The following is a 22845-nucleotide window of genomic DNA, read 5'->3' as shown; positions in this document are numbered from 1 at the left end:
GGAGAAGGTAACTCAAGCATCAGTTTGTGCCCAAGGGCACATGGCAATCAGCAGTACTGAGTGATCAGTGTGTTCAACATGCAGAGAGGCTCCAGCTAGAAAGTCACACCATGGCAGAGTTTAACTTTGTATCAACAGAAGAACACACTGAATTTACAACATATTGTTGAATTTCAGGGTTGGTTTTTTTTGGTTGTTGTTGGTTTTTTTTGTTTGTTTGTTTTTAGGGTTTTTACTTTTTCTCCCAAGGATTGCTTGTACTTCATGCGTCTACTGTTACTTAGGGATTATGAAAAGCTCTTTTTTTCTTGCAGATCACCCGGTGAATGAATTTTTGGATCTGTTCAATCGCCACATGCTTCCTCATGCAATAGATGAAACCCACATTGATGCAGAGTCAGCTCAGACTGAACCCTGTACTTCAGACTCTGTGCAGGATTCATCTGAATATATAATATTGGATCCTTTCTTTCCAAACTATGCAGAGTTTGAAGAAGATGAAGACTGTGAAAATACTACTGATGTTACAACTCCTCCAGCTTTGCAGTTCATCAACGGGAAGCAACAAGTTACAAGTGCACCTAAGAGCACAAAAGCTGAGGAAGCGAGGAGTGACCAAATTGAAAGTGTTGCACATTCCAAAAATGTAACCTTTTCTCAAATCAATGAGACTAACACATTTATAATAAATGAATCTGAAGCTTCTGGTACAATGCATCCAAGCAAAGCTGGAGAAGTAATAGGGGCATTTGAGGTTACACAACCAACATCAGGGGCCGCAATGTTAGAACCTGTTTATAGTGGGGAGTCTGAAGTTGTTACAACAGATAAACCAATAGCCATCACTTCTTCACATGAGCAATCTCTGCAGAACAGTAGAGAGACCATGACATGGCAGGGAACTGGGGAGACCTCTCCTAAGGATAGCAAAAACCTGCTTTTCATTTCTAGTGAATCCTCTGGAGATAGCTCCACTGAATCTGATCTGTCCACTTCCGTCTTAGAAATCGTGACAGGGTCAAGAAAGAAAGATGATGAAAAAAATTCTGGTATAACATCTTTTCCTGATGCATTTACTGTGGAAAGTTCTGCTGTAACTGCTTCTCTGGAGGCAGTTTTTATTCCTGCTATGGTAGACAATGGTGTAACTGACCTTATTTCAGAAGAGGCAACCCCTGCTCCAGAAGACCAATATAAAACAACTGTTAAACTTAATGCAAATTCCTCCACTGAAAATATTCTGGAAACAAGTCACACAGCAAAGCCTGAGAGGAGTGCTGCTTCTTTTATGGTTCTAGAAGGTTCTGGAGATGTGAGAGATAGCATCACTGTAACTTCAGCCATGACAGAGGAAGTAGCAGTAACAGAAACACTTTCAGTGCAAGACATTTCTTTGGGCTCCAGCACAGCACTGCTGACAGAATTTTCTGTAATTGATTCAGAAATCACCTCTGCTTTGCCCAGAGCTATAAGTACTCCTTATTCTGCTTTTGATCAAAGTCCTGAAGTAACTGTTGCCACCAACTCTGTGTCTGAGCTCATTACGGAAAAAGTATTTGCCAGTTCTCTCGTAACTGAAAAGAGTATAGATGATGAAAAAGAAATACTTGCCACTGTTTATTCAGGTCACCAAAATTCAGCTACTCCTGCAGAGGAAAATTTGGATTTGAATGAACTTGGGAGCACTACAAGTGAAGCTGGAACTGTAAGTCAAGAGCCACTCAGAAAAACAGTACCAGATACCATAAGTTCTGAAATCAAAAAGGTCACCACCATTCCTCTCTTGAGAGAGAAGCTGTTTGTAAATGAAGGATCAGCAGAAGAGCCAGCACATATATTTTCAGGGGGTCCCACAAGCAAAGTGGTAAGTATTGGCTCCCCATTTATTGATCCAGGTTCTGGAGACATAGATTTTATCATTGAGTCTGCTACTTTGACTTCAGTTCCCTTAAGGCTTCTCACAGAAACAAAACCAAAAAGGTATGAAGGTAAAGTTTACAGCACAGATGATGCTTCACCAAAGGATGCAACAACAGAATATGAAAAACATGCAAGAACAGATCAATCTGCAGCAACAACTTTGAGTACTGTGTCAGAGAGCTTCACAGAGGGGTCTGGAGTAGAAAGTCAGATGTCCCTGGATATGTTTAGTACAAGAAAACCAGGAGAACCAAACATGGAAACAAAACCAACCTACACAGCTCCTTCTGACATAAAATCTGGTTCTATAAAAGAGACAACATCTCACATTGCACCAGGAGTTGAAACTGGACATTCAGAAATGGGTGAGGCCACATCATCTCCAGAATCAGTGATCAGTAACAACTCTCATGAGGATGTGGTGACACATGGTACTGGCAGTATAAAAACAGTAGCTGAATCTACAGAAAGCAAAGATGCAAAAGTTGTTTCTTCAACTGTCTCTTTGGGCAAGATTTTCCTGATTGAGCATGGCTCTGGAGAAGAATTCAAAGATGACAGCAGCACCACAAAACTTATGTCTAACGGACCTACGGAAGAAATATTTGGAGGTCATTTCTCAATTACTGACCAGGGATCTGGAGAACCAGACACATCCACTAGTTCATTTGCAAAATCAGATGTTGCCCCTAGTGGGAGACCAGAAACATGGGAAGAGGATGACAAACAAGCTGTCAGTACATCACCTCTGGATCTTGCCTTCACTACAGATCCTGATGAGCAGGTCACAAGTTCTGAACATGAGGTGACCTCCATGGGAACTGCAGGGGACATGCAAACTGAAGAGAAAACTGTTGATGAGCTGACAGTGAGAACTTTTTCTACCAAGATTCCTTTGATGGAAGAGATACATTCTGGAGAAGAAGGGCCAATTGAAATTACACCAAAAGCTATGGAATCTTCTGAAGAAACAACAACAGACCTGTTCTTTAAAAGTACACAGACTAGCCATGAGCATCTGGGATTTTTAGATGTTCCGACTCTCAGCCCATATCTGGAAGAAAAGGAATTAGAAACTGAACCAGTTAAAAAAATACTTTTGCCATTTAATGATGACAAAGTAACTGAGCCTGTGACAATTGAAAGGAAATACACAAGCTCTCCAGTCACAATTATAGAGCAAGAAGAGGAGCTGGTGCAAAATATTTTCCCTACAAAAGATATTCCCAGAACATTCCTGACACCTAAGGAAGAAAAACTGTCAAATAACGAGCTCATTGGTGATCCACTGTTTTCAGGGCAGGGGTCGGGAGATGACCTTGCTGTTCTTCCTTCTGTAGTGCCATTTATTGTCAAGGAAATCAAGAGTACCTCTAGTCCTCAAACTTCTCACCCTGCAAATATGGGACCTCAGCTTTACACTGACATGACACAAGACTTTGAAAGAGGAAGCACTCCAGCAAATATTGAAGTTAATGAAGAAGTCACAAGTGCTGTAGCTGAGCTGCTGCCAGAAACTGGAGATCTATTTCCCACCTCCATGTTCCCCAGTTCCCCAGCTTTAGCAGAACACAGTTCCAGAAGTTTCATCTCTAAAGAGATTGAAGACACCACACAATATTTTCTTGCAAATGAAGAACCTCAGGAAAAGGAAACTGACTATAGGAGAGGAGAAAACGAAACAGATAGGACAACACCTACTTCTGAAGATATTTCTCAGGAGGAAAATTCACATTTTCTGATTAAAGGAGGTACAACTCCTGTATCTGTTATACTGAGTGGAACTCCAAATCCTGAAGCAGAGGAATCTCTTGTAACATCAACAACAAAAATACGAGGCAGAGTATTACCTGACAGCTCTGGGGAAGGATCTGGCTGGCTTGGCGTTTCAGATTCATCTTCCCCTGATATGTTTACTCATTTCTCAATACCCACTGTATCTAAAGTAGAACTAAATGTTTCATCTAGTGTTCCTGGACGTGTTTATTCCAAACTTTTGACCACAGAGACACCAAGAGATGGATCATTGACTGCAGTCACAGGACTAGCCTCCCTTTTTACAGAAGAGACAGAGGTTGTGGCAAATCCATCTACTGATCATCCAAAGACAGCCTCATCAGAAGAACTAGCTAGTGACACTGGGTTATACGAAAAAATTATTCCCATGATTGATGACAAAAGAAGTGTTATATTGAATGTTTCTGTTTATGGTGATATTACCCTGATTGAAGAACGACTGCAAAACCCACCAGAAGAAACAACTATTATAGACATGGATCACTCAAAATCAATGCCTGAGGACATAATAAGTGTGCAGACAATGCCAAATCCTGTAACACAGTCAACATATAGCTATGATGATAGCATGACAGCTGAAGGGGAGAAATATTATTCCACTCCAAAGTTTTCCATAGCCAAAGAAAATACACTTGGATCGGGTGATAATCTTCCTCTGACTACTTCCAGGGCACCAAGTAGAGAGTTGGTGACTTCTGGGCACAGACCAACCTCAGATGACATGGATTTGGGTTCAGGGAATGACATGAGTTTTGCAACAGAAACTCTCACCACCAAGGAACTCTCTGAACTGGGCATTTTCCTTCCTACAGTGCCATCTCTATCAAGGCCTCACGTGCTTCAAGAGTCTAAAACGGTTGTAACCAGCACCACTGAAAACACCCATGAGCCAAGTTCAGCAAGCAACCAAGTAATAGCAGATCAAAGTGAGACAACCTCTGGCTTTTCTGGGATGGGCCAAGAAGAACTGGCTGATAATCAGCCTGTGGTTTCTTCTCTTACACCAGTTGTATCTGGTGAGCCAGAAAAGGCTTTGACAACTGGAGACCTTGAGCTAAGTGTTGTGACCACACAGCCTACGTCCCAGCTGACAACTGTGTCACCTACTAAGAGTACAGGGAACCATCCTACAGTGTACACAAACACAAAATCAGCATCAGCAGAGTATGAGGAAACAGATCCAATGAGCTTTTATTCTGTTCCTCAAACTCCTACATCCTCAGTAACTGTTCACTTAGTAAACAGAGTATCTGAATACCCTGAGGTAATCATTACGAGCACATCATCATCATCAAGGGATTCACATCCATCCAATCATTCATCAGGAGGAACATTCAAAGAGGTTAGTTCCGATATTACAGCAACGTATAAACCACCCACAACTGACTCTCTTGACACAACAGAGTCCTCTCTGCTGGAGCTTTCTCCCGAGCCTTTTTCAGACAGCACAAGCATGGAAAGCACTTCTCACTTTGGTAGGCTTCTAACAAGTGGGACAGAGAAGACAGAAACTCCTGTAAGTGATTTAGCTGGTGAGGAAGAAGCTGCTGTTTCTGGAGATTCTCCATCAATACGTGTCTTGCCTACTGCTTTTCTGAATTTTGGAGAAAGAGTAAGCACAGATGTCTCAAAAGTCAGCACAACAAAAGCCGAAGATTCCTCAGGGAGAGTCAGTAATCCCCACCAGGAGGAAGACAGGAGTACTGAGAGCCAGAACCCCTGGCTCATGTCCACAACTGTTTCAGACTCACCCAACAGCATTGAAAGTGAAGGATTTAAACCTGGCCAGGAAGCAGTTACAATGCAAACCTTGCCCTCCCAGCTTTTAGATGGAGGCACAGAAACACAGTCAGCTTTGTTTGGTCAGGAGATCACAACTATCGCTTCTAACATTGCAACAAACAGCACTGCCCCTGGAAACAGTCCCTACAAAAACGAGCCATCAACACTGAGCTCTGAGGAGCCAAACACTGTGGAAGCTGTAACTTCATCATTTTCCCTTCTGGAAGTCACGAACGGGTCAGATTTTGTGATTGGCACCAGTGTGGGCTCTGTCGAAGGCACAGCAGTGCAAATTCCAGGTAACTTCCCAAATATGATCCCTATCGTGTTATGTATGTTGTGGTACTTGTGAAGGTGTTGCCTGGGCTTTGGTAAGAGGTGTGACAATCAGAGCTCCTCATGAAATGACAACAGACCTCATCACCCTCCAGCTGAGAAGTCAGCCTGGTTGTGACTCCTACAAAGTGGAGAAGGATGGGGGTGTGCAAAAAACCCCAAGCCCAGTGACTTTCCATTAGTGTTTGCATTGTGGAACTCTGCATCAGACTGGAGGTAACCAGACAGTTCTAAAAGAGAGGAAGGTAACATTGGTTGTGGTAGGGAAATCAGCTGGAGTGATTTCATTTGCCTGTTTCCAACAGGTGATTTTAACTGATGGTTTTTCTTGTGAGCATGGTGATAGTTCTTGCACAATTGGTTTCTATGAAGGGTTGTTTTAAACACCTTGCAGTTGACTTAGAATATGCAACAGTGAACATTTTACGATCAGAATTTTCTATAAAAATAAACTTCTCTTGACCTACAAGATAGCTTTCCACACAAGAGAAAACCAAGACCTTCTTTTCAGCCCGTCTGTACCTTTAAGTGGTTGATACAGTGTCAGTCTCTTAAAAATTACAAAACTTCTTGTTAGACAACATTTGTCACAGTATTTTGTTTTCTAAGGTGGTATCGGGCACCAGTTAATCAAATAATGGGTGATGCCAGTAGTGTCACTTCAATTCAAATTTTATCTAGATACAATTGAGAAAAGCACTAGACTGGTTTGATTTAATTAATTTTCCTCAAATAATCCAGGTAGTTGATAATTTGAAAATATTTGCAGTGGAAATATTAAGCCTGTAAAAGGAGAGACAGATGGCAAACACACAAAAAACGCCATTAAGGTGCTTAACAGAGCCCTACATTTGTGACTTTCAGTGAAGCAGTCCTAAAAAAAGCACCCTATTGAACAGATGGGATCAGATTCTTTCCAAAAACCTCCAAGGTAAAATCCTTAACTACTTAGTTACAAACCTAAACTTACGCATGCAGGATTTTCTTCTGGAAGCTTTCAGCTGAACCTTCTGCATTTCCTCCACCCAGGCAGGGAACTTGGTACTGTAAGAAGACTTTGAATCACTAATTTGCAATGGTAAAATAAATAGTCTTACTTTTTTTTTTTTTTTTTTTTTTTTTTTTTTTTTTTTTTTTTTTTCCCATTAATCATTGTCAGAATGTTGGGATAACAAGACCAAAAATTCTTATTTTTTCTCATGCTTCTGATTTACAGAACTCTCTTATCCACTTTGTAAGTTTTCAAAGCCAGGGCTTTATTTTTGTGTATCAGGACTGTCTTCAGGATTTTCCTCTCACTGTGAGAAACTAACTGTTAGGAATGGTTTAGTGTGGATTTGTTTGTGTGAGTGAGTGCTACTAGGCATGAAATCAAATGCAAATACCCAGGTATCTAAACTCAGTGGAAATAAACATCACTGGAAGGCACAAAGCTCTTCAAGGAAATGGTATTTAAACACTAACTCGTGTAACAACTGAAGATTTCACAGCAGGTAAGTTATCTAAATGTTCAGTCCAATTACAAATGTATTCAGTGCCTTTGTTTGTATTCTTTAAGTGTATTTTTAAGAAAGGCAGGTGAGAAACCCACAAGTGAGAAAAGAAATTTGACTTTGTGGGCATTGATGGATTAAATATAAGCAGCTAGTCAGTATGTTCTGCGTACCCTGTCATTCTGCATAAACTAACCCTGTTCAAGAAAAAAGCATTTTCCATTCATTTTGCATATGTTTAACTGTTTTCAGCTATAATTAATTGTCATGTCATGCCAACTAAATCCTCAACAGAGTATCATGACTGCCAAATATAGTACAAATTGCTCTAGGGAAAAAAAAAAAGAAGTGATTCCAAGAGTAATTTACTTTGGTTCGTAGTAAATGCCGTATGGTTGTTAAAGTTGGACGTAGTGATGCCTGAAGACCAGCTTTACTGTTTTATAAATCTTATTTTGAGTAGTTGAATAGAGTTTCTATAACTACAGTAAAGCCTGCACCACCAATGCAGCAATCAAGAAGGATTTTTTCTTCCTCCTGAAAATCACAAATACACTATTTCCTTGAAACTAGGGAGTAAAATTCTTTTTTCTACTTGTTTAACAGGACAAGATCCCTGCAAGAGCAGCCCCTGCCTCAATGGTGGTACCTGCTACCCACGTGGTTCCTTCTACATCTGCACATGTCTGCCAGGTTTCAACGGGGAGCAGTGTGAATTAGGTAAACTGGTGCCATCAGGGTGCTGATTACCTCTAGTTTAAAGCTTTTGTATATGAGATCTGGTGTGCTTTAAGGTTGAATGCTGTATGGACATTTGAAAAATTCTACACTGAAGCTTTATTTCAGGACAATTAAATGGAGAGTTCCCCATTGTCTCTCCCCTTTTCCCTCTCCACATAAAGTGCACAGATTTGCTCACACACACAGGGGTTAAAGGAACTGTAAATGAACTGCAGGAGCTGGAATTCACAGCATTGAATTCAGAAACACACGAAATAAAACTAAATAGACATTAATGTTTGGGATAGTTCCCTAAGAGCTTCCCATGGTTTTTTGAAAAACTGGTAAGATAAATAAATCCCAAATGTGAATGAGAAGCTGAGCACTGAACACAAACTTGAAAATTTTTGCAGGAAATTTTAAATAATATCATAATCATATGTATCTTTTGTACAAGTTAGTATTTTGGTAACAATTTTAGCAGAGGAATCTTTTCCAGTTGCCTGTGGCAATCTTTGCATCTCCTGTGACTGTAGATTTCAAGCGGACTCACCTGTGTGGTTCAGGATAATAAATTTTCATCCAGAAAACCAGCCAAAGTATGATAAAATGACTGTCACAAGTAAGACCTAGCACAGGAATTGACCAAAGCACATTTTAAAATAGAAATATATATATTTTTAAGCCTTCTACATGATGCAGCAATTTATCTTATTTGTTTGTTGGTTTGTAGATATGTCCAGTTTCTCTCTTACATTATAATGAGTCAACTACAACCAGAAGTTCATTCTTGGACGGAGATGTCTGCAAAATCTATATTGAAGTTTATGCTGTGATTGTTTCAGAGGAACAGCACACATTAGGAAATTTCATATGATCTTTACGAGGGGACACACTAGTTTATAACTGGTGCAAAAGCAACCCGTGCAGAGAATAATGATATAAAATGAACTTGTGTTCCAATTTAAAAGGTGAAGACAAGATTTTAGCAGCTAGAGAAGGCAGGGACAGACATGTTAGTTATTTACTGTGCAAGGCTATGAGTACTATGGTGTTTAGTCCTTATCTCAATAAGATTAGAAAAGAAAGAAGTGAGAAATGCAAACCAAGGAGATTTCAGAGCCTGCTGCTCTGCAGACTGAAATTAGCAGTCTGTTTAATGCTACCATGATAAGATTTCCAATAGTTGAGTTTCGTGAAGATATTAGAAGTCCCTGGTGGTTAATGGGAATTTTTCTTGTGCCAGGGTCACACACACACAAGTCAGATTTTCCAAAAGGAGAACGTCGCATGACATTCCACTTTTGTATCCACAGAGTGACCTCTGGGATCTTTTGCAATACTTCATTTTTCTGCTCTGAACTGGTCCCAGTCACCAGCCTGACTAAGGCTGCAGAACTTTTCCCTCCTGGGAGTGGGGTGGGTGATGAAACCACTTTTATTTTTTGCTGCAGATATTGATGAGTGCCAGTCCAACCCGTGCCGGAATGGAGCCACGTGCATTGACGGCCTCAACACCTTCACCTGCCTGTGCCTGCCCAGCTACATTGGGGCCCTCTGTGAGCAAGGTAAGGGATGTTCCCTCACCTGTGTTGCTGGATGCCCATTTCCAGCCCCAAATTCTTCTGTAGTAAAAAGGCAAACCTCCTAAAAATGAGAAGGTGGAAGAAACCGACAAAAATCTGGAGGAAGTCACCAGGGGTGAGGAAAGTTCCTAATTTTTGTTAGACTTCCCTGACTTATGATTCAGGTTTCTTTCCCATCTCTCACTTTGTACAAGCCCTATCCACGTGCTAACCTGAGTGGAAGCCATGTTGCCATGTACAAAACATAAACAAATATATGGGGCAATTTCTGTGCCAAAACAACAGCTCTCAGGTTTTGCTTTTCAGCAACAGTTTTCAGGTGGCTCCAAGCCTGCTTGCTTCTGCTGGCTTGCAGACTGCTGCGAAGACACATTTCAGGACTCTCTCATTACTGTTGTGATGCTTAATGAGTGGGAGCAGAGTTACTTTGTGGCTCAGTTTCTCTCATAAAAAATTACATGTGGTGTGAAAGACATATCATAACCCATCACTTCCAAAAAACATCAGTGAGATGCAGGAATAGTTTAGTGAATAAAACAGATTATATATTCATCCTCTGGGGACTACAGCTTTGACAACCCACAGTTTTTGAAACTATTTGTGCTCAGATTATTTTAGGAAGAGTAGGTGCAGGATTATCATTACATGGAGATTGTAAAAAGCTTTCTAAGCTGGACAGCTGAAATAAGATTGAATATCCAAGTGCCTGTAGTTAGAAAATTGTCTGCAAGAAACCCCACTGCATTTACAGGAAACATTAAGCAAGACGCTTACTCAATATGTGGGAGGAGGAATAGGGTAGCAACATTTGTCCTGTCAATAAAATTAATGAAGGCATTTCCTTGGGAAAAATAAATTGTGTATTACAATGTGCTTGCTAAACTTATGAAACTATTTTTGTTCCTTTTCCTTCAGCTGAATGATTTTGGTCACAGGTGAATGAACGAAATCTTTAGATTTTTTTGGTTAATATAGTGTATTTTCATGTTTGTTTCTTAGCTTCAGTGAAGAGCAGTTTGCAAACACTTCCAGCTCAACCTACAGAGATCAGTTTGTTAGAGATGAAAAATCTCAGAGATGGTCAGCTCCAGTATTTTCACTGTTTAACCTTTTCAGCAGTCTGGCTAACCTTGTAAATGTAGAAAGGTCTCTGAATCTTGTCTCCCAAATTAAAAATTGACAGTGTTTTCACACCAAAAGAAATAAATGTTCTCACTCCCTTCCTCCTGCCCTTCATTCCAGCAAATCCATAGCAGTGAGTGGCTCTGAGTGCCATGGTAGCTTTAAGCTGCTTTTTATGACCAACCTGAGAGTGCATTTTAGGTGGTTAATGGGAACATTTCCTAGTTTGTCAGTCAGAACTAGAGCTGCGTTGTCTCAGCTTCGGAATTTAAATTTCCTCCACTTAAAGTCCTGCAGTGGTTTGGGACTTGGGAAAAGGTTTTAGTGCCAAATTTCCACTCCACCAGACAAAATAAAACTGTGTTGGCAATTCAGACATGGTTGTCTGGCAAGCAGGCTTTTTTTCAAGGCATCAGTCCTGACCTCACTAGATTTAAAGACCAGCCAGGTTGACAGCATGTGCACCTCGGTGCCACAGGAAAGGTGAAGCTCAGCACACTGAGATTATAATATATTTTTTTTTACTTCAAATAAATTATTCATTTTAGAAATCTTAAAAAAAATAATCAGGCTGAAGGGATTTCTTAGGCACAGTGCTGAGCATTCAGAATGACAAGGGAGGGAATGGGAGCAGGGAGCGTGCACTGCCTTTGGAAATGAAGCTCAGAGTAGGAGATCACCACATCTACACCCACTATACTGGTACAGAAGAAAATGCAGAGTTCAGACTTTCACCCAAATGCCTCTGTGGGACTGCTCTGGACTAAGGGATCTTCGACAGGGGTATCATGCTTGTGTCAGCATTTGGAGGGAAGTGACCAGGGGACAGCACAGCTGCATGTCAGGGACCTCTGGCAGGTGGTGAAGTTAAAGGAACCTTCTGGGTGATCTAATCCAGATTGAGGCAAATCACTCCTGAGGCCCAGGGAGCTGGAAATGGCTCCCTGACAGCCCTTCCTCTTGCCAGGTGGAAAGAGTTCAGCAGTCTGAGCCTGGGAACATCTTCTTGAAGAGAGCTGAATTTGTCAGATGTTAGAAATAGTGCAGCTGAAAATTCCTTGAAAAGTTTGCCTTTAAACTAGATTGTTAGCTCAGTTAGGACCGCATAACTTCTGGTGCAGGTAGGCTTAGAAGGGGTAATATCCTCTTCTGCCCAGCACCTGTACCTTTTCAAAGGAAACATGCATATTGTGCTTGTCACCTGTTGACATTTTAACATTGCCCCTTAAAATTCATAAATACCCTCGAAACACTCTTCCAAAGAGTGACAGGAGACTAGAGTAAATCTCAGTGTGAGTTTTATTCTGGGACAGCCTTTCAGTCTTTTCATTGTCATCCCTCTGTGTAAAGCCCTTATGACAGCTCTCAGGAAATGATAGACACTTGCAATCTGAACCTCAGTTTTTAGGGTGAGCTCTCTTTATGAGAACTGGGCTTGTTTGGTTGGGGTTGAAGTAGTTGAGAAGGGCTCAGGGAAAAGATACTTTCTGAAAACAGATGGTCTCTTACTGATGTCTATCAGCTGAAAAGGGATTATTCTGGATATTTACTACAGAAATGGTTTTCTCCTTGAGATGTGTGGGCTAAGTGGTCTCCAGCATTTCCTCATTAGCTGAACGCAGAGAATCACTGATAAAATTCACAGCTAAGTAAGACTCATTATGTTCTGGTACCTGTGTCAGCCTTTATTTCCTTTAGGACTCTTCTGGAATTTCTTTAAAGACGATGGACCTATTGTTTGCAGCTTTTGAAAAAGCAGTGCCTATTTATGTAACAAACCTACAGAAAAGTGTGGTGGTTTTTTTTTTTTTTTTTTTTTTTTTTTTTTTAATGCAGTGTTTAAGGATGTTGTTACACGTGTTCAGTTGCAGCTACAGAGAATAGAAGTTGTGAGAGTAACTCCTTGTACACACCGCTGAACCCCCCTGTAAATTGCCATAAACAGCAGACAAGCCTTAAAGTACAGCAAATATGGTGAACAATGTTTCAGTCTTTCCATCACATGCTGGAATAAGGTTACAGGAGCCTGTGACTGTGACACAATGATTGTGAATTATTGCATTCAATAAGTGCTTGCACCTACTCTGCTCACTGTGGTTGGGCCAGAAAATTTACAGCCACCTGCAATTAGTGTCTACTGGTTCAGTAAAGGCACTAAAAATTTATATCCATAGGGAACTCTTTTACCTTTTTGTCGCCCTTTCAGCATTCTTAATTGAGTAAAGGTTGCACACTGAGGACAAAACTCTGCAGAGACGAAACACTTTTACTTGCCTAGTTTACATTTTTCATCCTCTACCATCTTGAATCTTCCTTTCCCTTTCATTTTTTCCCTCTTCTCACCAACCTTTCCTCTAAAAAAAAACCCAAAACCAACCCCCAAAAATGCCAACAACAGCAAACATCAAAAGCAAAATCCCGCCCCCCCCCAAACAAACCTCAGAGTCCCCAACCACTTCCCCAGCCCTAAACAAAAAAATCCTCTTTTCCACCTTCTAAAAACATAATGTATTTTATAGCCATAATTTCTGGGTTTTTTTGTTTTGTTTTGTTTTGTTTGTCTGTTTTTTTTTTGTTTTTTTTTAAGATTTGGGACACACATAGGTGCAGAAGTTACCTAACTTTTCTCTTTGTCAGTGTTTGGCACCTTTTGCCTTCAGAGAAATCGTGTTATTTATAATTCATGCTCAGGCCATTATATCTAACTTTGTAATCACAGTCCTCTCTGTGTTGTCTTTTCAAGCCTCTTTGCCTCCCCAGTGTGCCTTTCCACAGATCTTCTCTCAAATCCTTCGCTTCTTCCCTAGAAGGGGTCTGGGAAGGCTTAATTAGAACAGCCTGGAAATCCTCTCTGACCACGTTTTTCTCAGCTCCTTGTTATTATCTGATTTGTTTCCTGTGGGACAAAGGACTCCACAAACAAGATAAATAATAAAATCTTAAGAGCCTTTGCAAAGGACATACTTCTGTTAGTCAGCCTTGTGTGGTTAAACAAATGTTCTAGAAATCCCAAGGCAGACCAAACTTTAAAAATTACCTAGATGCCAGAGATTAAAGCTGTGTCTGCAGCCTGCACCTCACACAGACTACAAAGAGGGAAAAGATTAAAAAACCTAACAATATGGTTATATAGATTACATTCCTTTTGTCATAGCTGGGCTGACTCAAGGAACAAGCAGTTTCTACTGCTTGCTCAGCTTCCTGGAAATAGAAGGGAGATAATCAGTGTAAGCTTTATTACGCTTTTGCATTTGGTAAATTTATGTCTACTGATGACTTTTGGGAAATTATTTTGATATCACACTCCTAAGACAATGACTACGCTATTAGCATCAGAGAAATTCTGATAAGCCTCTGACATTATATGTTTGCACTTTGAAATCCATTTAGGTACATGTAAAATCTAGTTTGTGTCATTGGAGATTTTAAAACTTTCTTTGAAAAAATAGACAATTTGATGTGCCAGGATGGAAATGGCTTCTTCCTGCTGTGAATTAAAACCTATGCTGTGAAAAACTGTTTTTTAGATGGTAGGAGCTCAAACCTAAATAATCCATTGGTAAAGGTATTTGCAGCCATCAGCTCTTGCATGCACTGCAATATTTGGCTGTTTCTGTAGTCAGGCAAAAAGACCACTTTTGGCTAAAACATATTATTGACCACCGACCGCACTGACTTACTGAAAATGAGAAATGCAGCTTCCAGCCCAGAATTTCTCCATAACTCTGGAAAGGCTGCAACAATTTGCTTCAGACACCATTTCGCTTGGGGGACTGATAAAATTTCTCGGGAAGTGGCCGGTTGCTGGTGGGTGGGTGGGGGAGACCCAGCCTTGTGCTTTCTGTTCCTCAGCATCCTGAGGCTCCTCAGGGTGAGCTGTCCCGTGCTGAGATAGCTGAGGCTGAAACATGCTGTAATCTTGTGCTGAAATGTCCTTTATGATGCCATTGCATCTGTCATGGCTCAAAACTCTCTGCCTTTCTTCTATTGTTCCTCCCGCTCCTCCCTAAAACTCCCTCTTATCACTGGCAAGTCCTTCCCATCCTCAAGCACAGCTCAGACACATTTAGACACCTCACTTGTTTTGCCCATCTTATTAATGCTGATTTTTTTCCTGTGATTCATCCCTGCAGAAGCAAACTTGGAACAGAAACTCTTGTTTTTGGCCATCTGTTTACAGCTACCTAACCTTGACAGAATAATTAACATTGAATCCACGGGTTGTTCCTGTTCCAAGGCTTGCGTTTATTTCTCTTTGGGCTGAAAAGATATAGTGGCTGTTGTGAATTCTCTCTGTGATGCATTCTTATCAGCACCATGTCTCATGCAAGCACAGACAACGTGCAATTTCATTACTTTGTATTTCAGCTTTGCAAACCTCCTAACAAATTGATGCCTAAAGCTGACTTCATCAAGGAAGATGGGTTTTAGGGGAGGATTTGGAGGCATGAGCCCAGAAAGATAATATTGCGCCTTTGCTTCTGTGGGCTGGAAAATCACAATAATTTCCCTTCATATAATTTTCAGTTATCAGTTTCTTCCAAACTTAAGTTAGTACAGTCACTTGAAGAACCATTTGTCCTTGCAAGTAAAAATTCCCATCCCCACATACAGGCTCAGAAAACTAATGAAATGTCGGTTCACTGCAGTCCAACATCCAGTCACTTCATCCATCCAAGGTTATGGATGAAGACGTCCCCCTGAAATTTCCCAGATTCAGCTTAATTCAACCAGTGGAAACCCACAAAGTTTCCAATTGCAATTACATGCCTTAGTTAAGTAATATTCTTGCAGTTTGTGCTGAAAGTGGGTGAACAGAACTACATGAAAGTGAGGTCTCCAAGTTGGGTGTAATGAAACTGGGTAAGCAGAACTACCTGAAAATGAGGTTTCAATGCTGAGTGTTTGATTTTGCATGCCTTAACAAATGTTTTTTTCTCAAAGCTTCGTCCCACAGAAAATCTGTTAGTGTAGGTGACAAGTGCCTGGGTTTGGAGCACTGACCAAATGTGCCTGGTTTTGGTGCATTGACAGGGATGTGCTTTGTCTATTTGCTGCAGACACGGAGACCTGTGACTATGGCTGGCACAAGTTCCAAGGGCAGTGCTACAAGTACTTCGCGCACCGGCGCACGTGGGACACTGCGGAGCGGGAGTGCCGTCTGCAGGGAGCACACCTGACCAGCATCCTGTCCCACGAGGAGCAGATCTTTGTCAACCGTGCGTACCCACGGGGTTCCTCTGCCTCACGTCTCGGGTGCCGCCACACCAGGGAGGCCTGAATGTTTCAGGGAGTGTCCAAAGGAGGGGTGTGGAGATAGGGAAGGGTCTAGACAGGAGCTGAGGTTACTTGGGCAGTTCAGTTGGAGAGGAGGAGGCTGAGGTCAGGCCTCCTTGTGGTCTCCAACATCCTCTGAGGGCCATCGTTGATCTCTGATCTCTGCTCCCTGCGACATGCACAGGACCTGGGGGAATGGCCTGAAGTTGTGTCAGGGGAGGTTTATGTTGCATTTCAGGGAAAGGTTCTTCCCCAGAGGGTGCTGGGCGCTGCCCAGGCTCCCCAGGGAATGGGCACAGCCCTGAGGCTGCCAGAGCTCCAGAGGTGTTTGGACACTGCTCCCAGGGATGCACAGAGGGGATTGTTGGGGTGTCTGTGCAGGGACAGGGGTGGGACTGATGATCCTGTGGGTCCCTTCCAGCTCAGGGGATTCTGTGACTCTAAACAAGAGAGATCACTGAGGATTCAGAAGTGGTGAGATCTCTTCCTCACCAGTCTGCTTTCACATCTGCAACTTAAAACATACTTTTAGAATGTTTAAAAGGCACACTTTATATTATAAATATTTACTTCTGCAGCTAATACAAGTTCTTTATCACTATTAAGTTATTATTAGTTAAATGGAAAATATTTTTTAGGGGGAGGGATGAAAACAGGAACTTTTGTTTTGGCATTGGAAGTTTTTGAAACTTTTTTTTTCTGGAGACTAAAGGTATTTTGTGAATATGACATCAAGCCAATGCCACCACATATCATGTTAGTTAGGCGTAAAGAAATAACTGTGCTGTTGTATTGTAAAATTTAAACAACACTGGTCACAGCCTAACCAAAACTTGAAAAATGTGGATTAGAAATTGTGATTTTAATTTTTTTCTTTTATCCCCTCATATGTGCTCAGGTAGAAAATTAATTCTCCTTGGTAGACATCACTTGGAGTGAAGAGACAGTGTTGTTTAAAACTGTTAGATGAGAATCTGCATTTTTATACACATCCCAAATTAAACCCAAAAAGCTGAAAAAAGAGCCTCTAAACCAGTCATTAACACAAGTAGCAGAATAATCTTAAGAACAGGATGTCTGATTCATTCTGCATAAAATTATTTTCTTTGGTGAAATCTCTTCCATTTATGGGAAGGTTAATAAAAATACCCTTCTGGTTCCCTAGGTATTGGCCATGACTACCAGTGGATTGGCCTCAATGACAAGATGTTTGAGCGTGATTTCCGCTGGACTGATGGTAGCCCACTGGTAAGATGCCTTCGAGCTGAATTCACTGACTCATTTCTTCTTGTGGTGGCTTATCAAATTCCCACTAACAGTGAAGGAAGCTGCATTAAAAAAAGACAACACACCATCCCCCCACCCCCCCCAATAGCAAAAAAATCCCCTGTCACTAAATATGGACCCAAGCAAACAGCCAATATATTCATTTTGGGACGCCTGATATTTTGTGGTTTAGCTCTAAGGTCTTGTTCTTAGTTCCTGTTATTGTATGAGTTGGAACTCTCAAAGGTTTCAAATAGAAATACTCGAAAATGTGAGTCTGCGGTAATTTAAGGGTCTCTGCTGGAGCTGGTTTGTGATCCTCTTGCCTTGCGCAAGGCTATGTGTGGCAATTCTCCTCACTCATCAGGACGCATTTTTGGGTGATGATCTGGCATTCAAGCTCTTGCCTTTGCTGGGTCTCTGGGGTGCACAGAGGAGCTCCACAAGTATTTCTGGAGCTTGCTCTGTGTGGCAGCTCTGCTGCAGCCATCTTTCGCTGTAACCCATAATTCACCCATAAAATTTTAAGATGATGTTGATACCTCTTGCTGACTTAAAACAAAAAGGAAAATCAGCCAAAGGAGAGGGAAAACATCTTTCCCCATCATCAATGAACTTAAATGAAAGAGCTGATAGACATAGGAAATAAACTCTTCCCCATTCAAAATAATCTCTTCTCCAGAAGGAACAGGTGATTTACTTGCTGTTGAGCCCACAGTGAAGAACATTAAGAAAAAGTCCAAACTGGTTATTATTCTCCCTTTCAGTAGTGAACTTTTAAATCAGAGAGCATCTGGACACATCCATTTTTGCTGCAGACCATGTGGCTGCAGCTGGTGTAGAAAGACAACTGGGGAAAGACAGACTTCATTTATTGCTACTTCATGTAAATAACCAGACCTTAAAGTGCTCTGAAATGGTTTATAAATGAGACATTTCTTGGGGACATGGCTGTGGGTGGCAGGTGACAGCAAAGAGGGGTGGGAAATGGTGGTGAAACTTTCTGTTGTCTCACTGGTGGCTCAGCGCACCTGGAGTGGTACCAAGGCACCCATTGGTGATTCCAGATACCAAGTATAAAATAAGATAAATGCATATATATTCAAAGGACAGAGGTGTTGTGCCACCAATGAATCACTCTAGTCTAGTGGAAGGTGTCACTGCCCATGGTCCTTCCCAATCCAAACCATTTTATGATTTTATGAATTTGAGGAAAATTAAAATTAGAGCTGAGATCCTATTTTTTTTTTTTTTTTTAATTCAGGCTACTAATCAAATAGGGGCATTATATTTTTACTGTAAATTTCAATTTTAAGAAATTAAGATATTCTAGGAACAGAATGGTACCATCTGTCCAACAGATTTCTGTTTTGATTCATCTTTTTTTCCACCTCATTTTTCTTTAGTTTTTAACAACTTCCCTCTGTCTCTTCCTTCAGAAACAATTTAGGTGTCTCTTGAAATCATTTATGTTCATTGCTTCAATAGACTTTACTCATAACTTATTCCATATGGTTCCTGGATCCCATGGTTTTGAGCAGCTGCCTCATTTGTTCCTTTTCCCCTGGCTTTTAACTTATTTCTCATACTTTCTAACCACTCTTGTTGTTACAGTGATTTATTATTTGTCTAGTCAGTAATAGGAACGATAACGTAATTAAATATATGCATCCAATCTATTTCCCTAGATGTCCGAAAATTGCAGTGAATTTAAATACTATGCAGGTAGAAAATTTGGGTCTTTTATGTATGTGCAAGTAAGCAGAATTCATGACAACATTAAATGTGCTAGCATAATTTCTGATCATAAAAATCAGAATTATTACACCAACTTTCAGGTTTTAAAATGAATTTCTGAGTTTAGAGGTGGGTCTTGCCTTTAGCCAAAAGTTAAATAGCCTTGATATGTTTTGTTTATCAGGCTGCATCTTTATTCAGCTGTTTCTAGATTTGTTTCCCAACTCTATGCACTCTTCAAAAAAATATTATCTATCCACAATTGTATTCGACACTTCTGCCACAGGGAAAAATTTGTCAAGCCTGCTGGGGATCCCCCTGATATCAGTTTTCTTGGAGATATCATCAGAAAAGTGATTGTGCAGCTACAAGTAGTGCACGTTCATCTTTATCTTGATACTTCCTTGAATTTTTTCCAATAACAGCTTGGTTCAATCCAAAAAGTCATACTTGCATGACTTTATGAAGTTCTATGGATTAAAAATAAACCCCTAACAGTTCTGATGCTTTGTAGACTTAAAAGAAAAAGCATATTAACAACAACAACCACATCAAGACATGTTGTGGGTGACAAATTTCTCTTTCATATGAATTTTCTTTCTGAACAAAAAAAGCCCCTAGAATTGGATATTGGGACTATTTGAAACACAGTCTCCACTACTGGAGACACTGAAACAGATTTATATTACTTTGGTACTCATTTCCCACCAACATAAGGAAACCAACAGAAATATCTTTTGCCAGATATTTTATTGGCATTTTTGGGAAAAGGGATAAAATACCTTTTTTTTTTTTTTTTTTTTTCCCCCCCCCCCCCCCCCCCCCCTTTCTTTCTTTCTTTGCACCTAAAATTCTTTCCAACCAATGGGTTCAATGGAAGGAAAACATTAATTTTTTTTGACATTTTCAGCTCCTGACAGGTTGTGTTTTTCCAGACACTTTTAAACTGAGGCCAAGAACCAGCTACCATTAAACATGATATTTGGGCAAAGCAAGTAAATGAGAATATAGAATTAAGGTTCTTACTGGGAAACCTACACTGAACCTAGAGCAGCCTTGACAGGCTCTCAGCCCTCCTTAAAAAGTCTGTTTAAGCGCCTAATAATGGACTAAGTATAATCAGCCACTTTTGATACCTTGGAATTCTTCCTTTTTTAACCTTATAGAAAATACTCTCTGTTAACAATTCATCAAAACCAGCAGCAGCAGTCAACCCCACTCCAACCCCCCAAAACCCCACCCTGTATTCCTGAGCATATTTTTTGTGCTTCAACTGGAATTTATGTTGAACTTGGAAAAATAATGCCAGTAAGCAAGTTTTGGAAAAGATGAAGAGAGATCTTGTAAATTTACTCTCTGGCTCTCAGAATTCCTGGAGGAAAACATTGGTGTCTTGAATAATGGAGTGAGTACAACTAAATTCAGTGAGAAAGTAAGAAATACTATTTAAATATTTTCAGCCCACATGACTTTTGTCTATATTTTCATGGAGTCTGCCTGTTTTCCATTAAAAAAAAAAACCCAAAAAACCCAAACCCCAAATACCAAAAAAACAAAAAACCCAAACCTCTTAGGACAAGAAAAATTATCCTAATAGAATAGAAACAGGCCCACTCCTAAACCACAATATTGGAGGTTCTGCTCCTGAATAGATAACTTTAGGGGGCTTTTTGATCTACCTCACTGAAATGTCTGATGCATCATTATATGTGATATTTCGGGGGGGGTTGCCAAGTTTATTTCTTAACTATAAAGTGGTTTTAATTCCAAACTAGTTAGCATTTTCCTGCCTTTCAAGCAAAATGGCACAATCTTGTACCAATCTTGCAGCTAAAGCCGCACCATCTGCTGGTAAAACACGCATTTTCAGCAAGTTGTACCCACTGCAATCCAAACACAGGGTTCTTCTGGGCTTGAGAAGAGCAAAATTACTTGAATAAAGTGGTTATGTCCCACTTCCCATGCCCTAAAATTTAATTATCAGCTCAGCTGACACTTTCCATAAAGAAAATGGTTTTCAGGTAACAGGTCTATCATTACAGGATTTTTTTGGCTGGATAAATTTGCTTATATTTGTATTTCTTTTTTTGATTTTTCTTTAAAAAACAAATTTGGATCTTCTTGGCTAAAGCTAGAACTTCAAAGTGCTCCTTGGCTAAGCTTAAGACACGTCGTCCAATAAGCTGAATAAAATAGGCTATAATTACAGTAAGTTGTGGGATCCAATGGCTGATCACATAAATCATTTCTTTTTCTGTTTTGCTGTGCTGTGTCTGGGTGGCAGGGAGAAATATTTTCTCATCTACATTATGCTCCTGCTCTCTGTTTGGCTTTTTAAATTCCCCTTATTTATTTATTTTTCTGTTTTTGAAAGAAAGTACTTTTCAGTTGTTCTGTTGGTTGGGGGAGGTGGAATTCATGTGCCAGAGCTGATAAGCCACACATCAAAACAATTTTTTGGGCAAAATAACACCTTTTTTATATGAATGACAAGGAGTTGTTGGACCCTTCCTTTTTATATGAACAGGAAGGTGTTGTAGGCAGCTGTGTTAGTGCAGAACAAAAAGTGTTTGTCCTTCCAGGAAACCTAGATCCTCACATGTGGGGCAAGTTCAGTGAGAGCTGAAGGAACACTGCCACAAGCTGGGGCTGGGACTAGGAGCATCACCATGAGGTTGTGAGGATGAGCTGGAAGCTGAAAATTTTGGCAGATCTGCCTGGTCCCTGATTTCAGATAATTTGTCCCAAAAGTGAAGGTAGTGAGAGCAGGTCCTGAGGTGTGTTCAGAGAACTCACAGCACCCCTGTTCTTTTGGAGTTTTGTTATTCATGACTTCCTGAAAATCAAGCCAATTTCTGCTCAAGACATTTCAGGTATGATTACATTGATAGATTCAAGAGGCAGGAGAGAGCAGTATAGGTTTTTTAGAGACTGTTTTGCTAGCTCTGCTTTTCTTCTATTCAGGGTAGTTATAGGACTGTTCTGTTTGCTTTGGTGTAGGAGAATATTATTTTCCCTCTGATTTACATTCTACACTGCAATGAAAATTGCTATATATAGTCTGTATTTACATTTAGAAAATTACAGAGTCTAAATTGTTCTTGCACTTTACTGTAGACTTTTCTTCCAGCATTTCTCTAAAAGTGAACAGTTCTTCTGAGTATGTATCAAGGACAATCTTCATCCCATAATTATCTCTAAGGCTCTAAGGAGTAAAAACAAACACATTTCGGAAAAAAACATACTGGTGCAGGAGAAGGAAGCAAGGTCCAGACACTCACACAACTGAGTGAGCAGAAGAATTTGCCTACTTGTATATTTTTATACTTTAAATGTGATGCAATACAAATTACAGAACAACAAAACTTATCAGCAGAGGCATTTAATAATTCATCAAAGGGAGAGAGGACACAACAGGAAACTTGAAAATACGCCAGCAAAATTGAATTTAAATAATTCACTTAGTTCTGTGAATGGTAACTTTTACAGCTGTAAAGCACACCCATCCAAACAGGGGAAAAAAAAAAATAAAAAAATCTGGTGTTGCTTTTGGCAGCTCACCCTTTGTGTTTGCTAAGGACCCTTGTGAGCAGGCACAGCAGACAAGGAGCCCTTTGGAGCTATTCATGTTATGGATTAAGCACATACAGCAACTTGGGGCTGTGCCCAGGGCCCCCGCCCCATGAGGGGGGTTATTCACATCCCCTGGAAAACGCTGCTGATAATTAGTGCTTTGTAGGGCAGTGAGCTCACTGCCATTACATAAGATTAGTGCTGTAATAAGGAGCTGGCCAGTGTCTGTGGCCAGA

General features: G+C 40.4%; 1 protein-coding gene across 1 annotated transcript in view; it reads left to right on the top strand.

The window, feature by feature from the left end:
- VCAN (versican) overlaps window positions 1-22845 on the top strand; it is a 97419-nt gene that overhangs the window by 64849 nt on the left and 9725 nt on the right. The window contains exons 8-12 of the mRNA XM_040090914.2: window positions 315-5798; window positions 7935-8048; window positions 9503-9616; window positions 15817-15975; window positions 17199-17281. Of these exons, the coding sequence (XP_039946848.1) occupies window positions 315-5798; window positions 7935-8048; window positions 9503-9616; window positions 15817-15975; window positions 17199-17281 (5954 nt within the window). The remainder of the gene's footprint in view (window positions 1-314; window positions 5799-7934; window positions 8049-9502; window positions 9617-15816; window positions 15976-17198; window positions 17282-22845) is intronic.

The sequence above is a fragment of the Hirundo rustica genome, chromosome Z (genome assembly GCF_015227805.2).
Source record: "Hirundo rustica isolate bHirRus1 chromosome Z, bHirRus1.pri.v3, whole genome shotgun sequence".
Taxonomy (NCBI): Eukaryota; Metazoa; Chordata; class Aves; order Passeriformes; family Hirundinidae; genus Hirundo; species Hirundo rustica.
The sequence above is the reverse complement of the archived record's forward strand: the minus strand, read 5'-3'. Positions and strand labels throughout refer to the sequence as shown.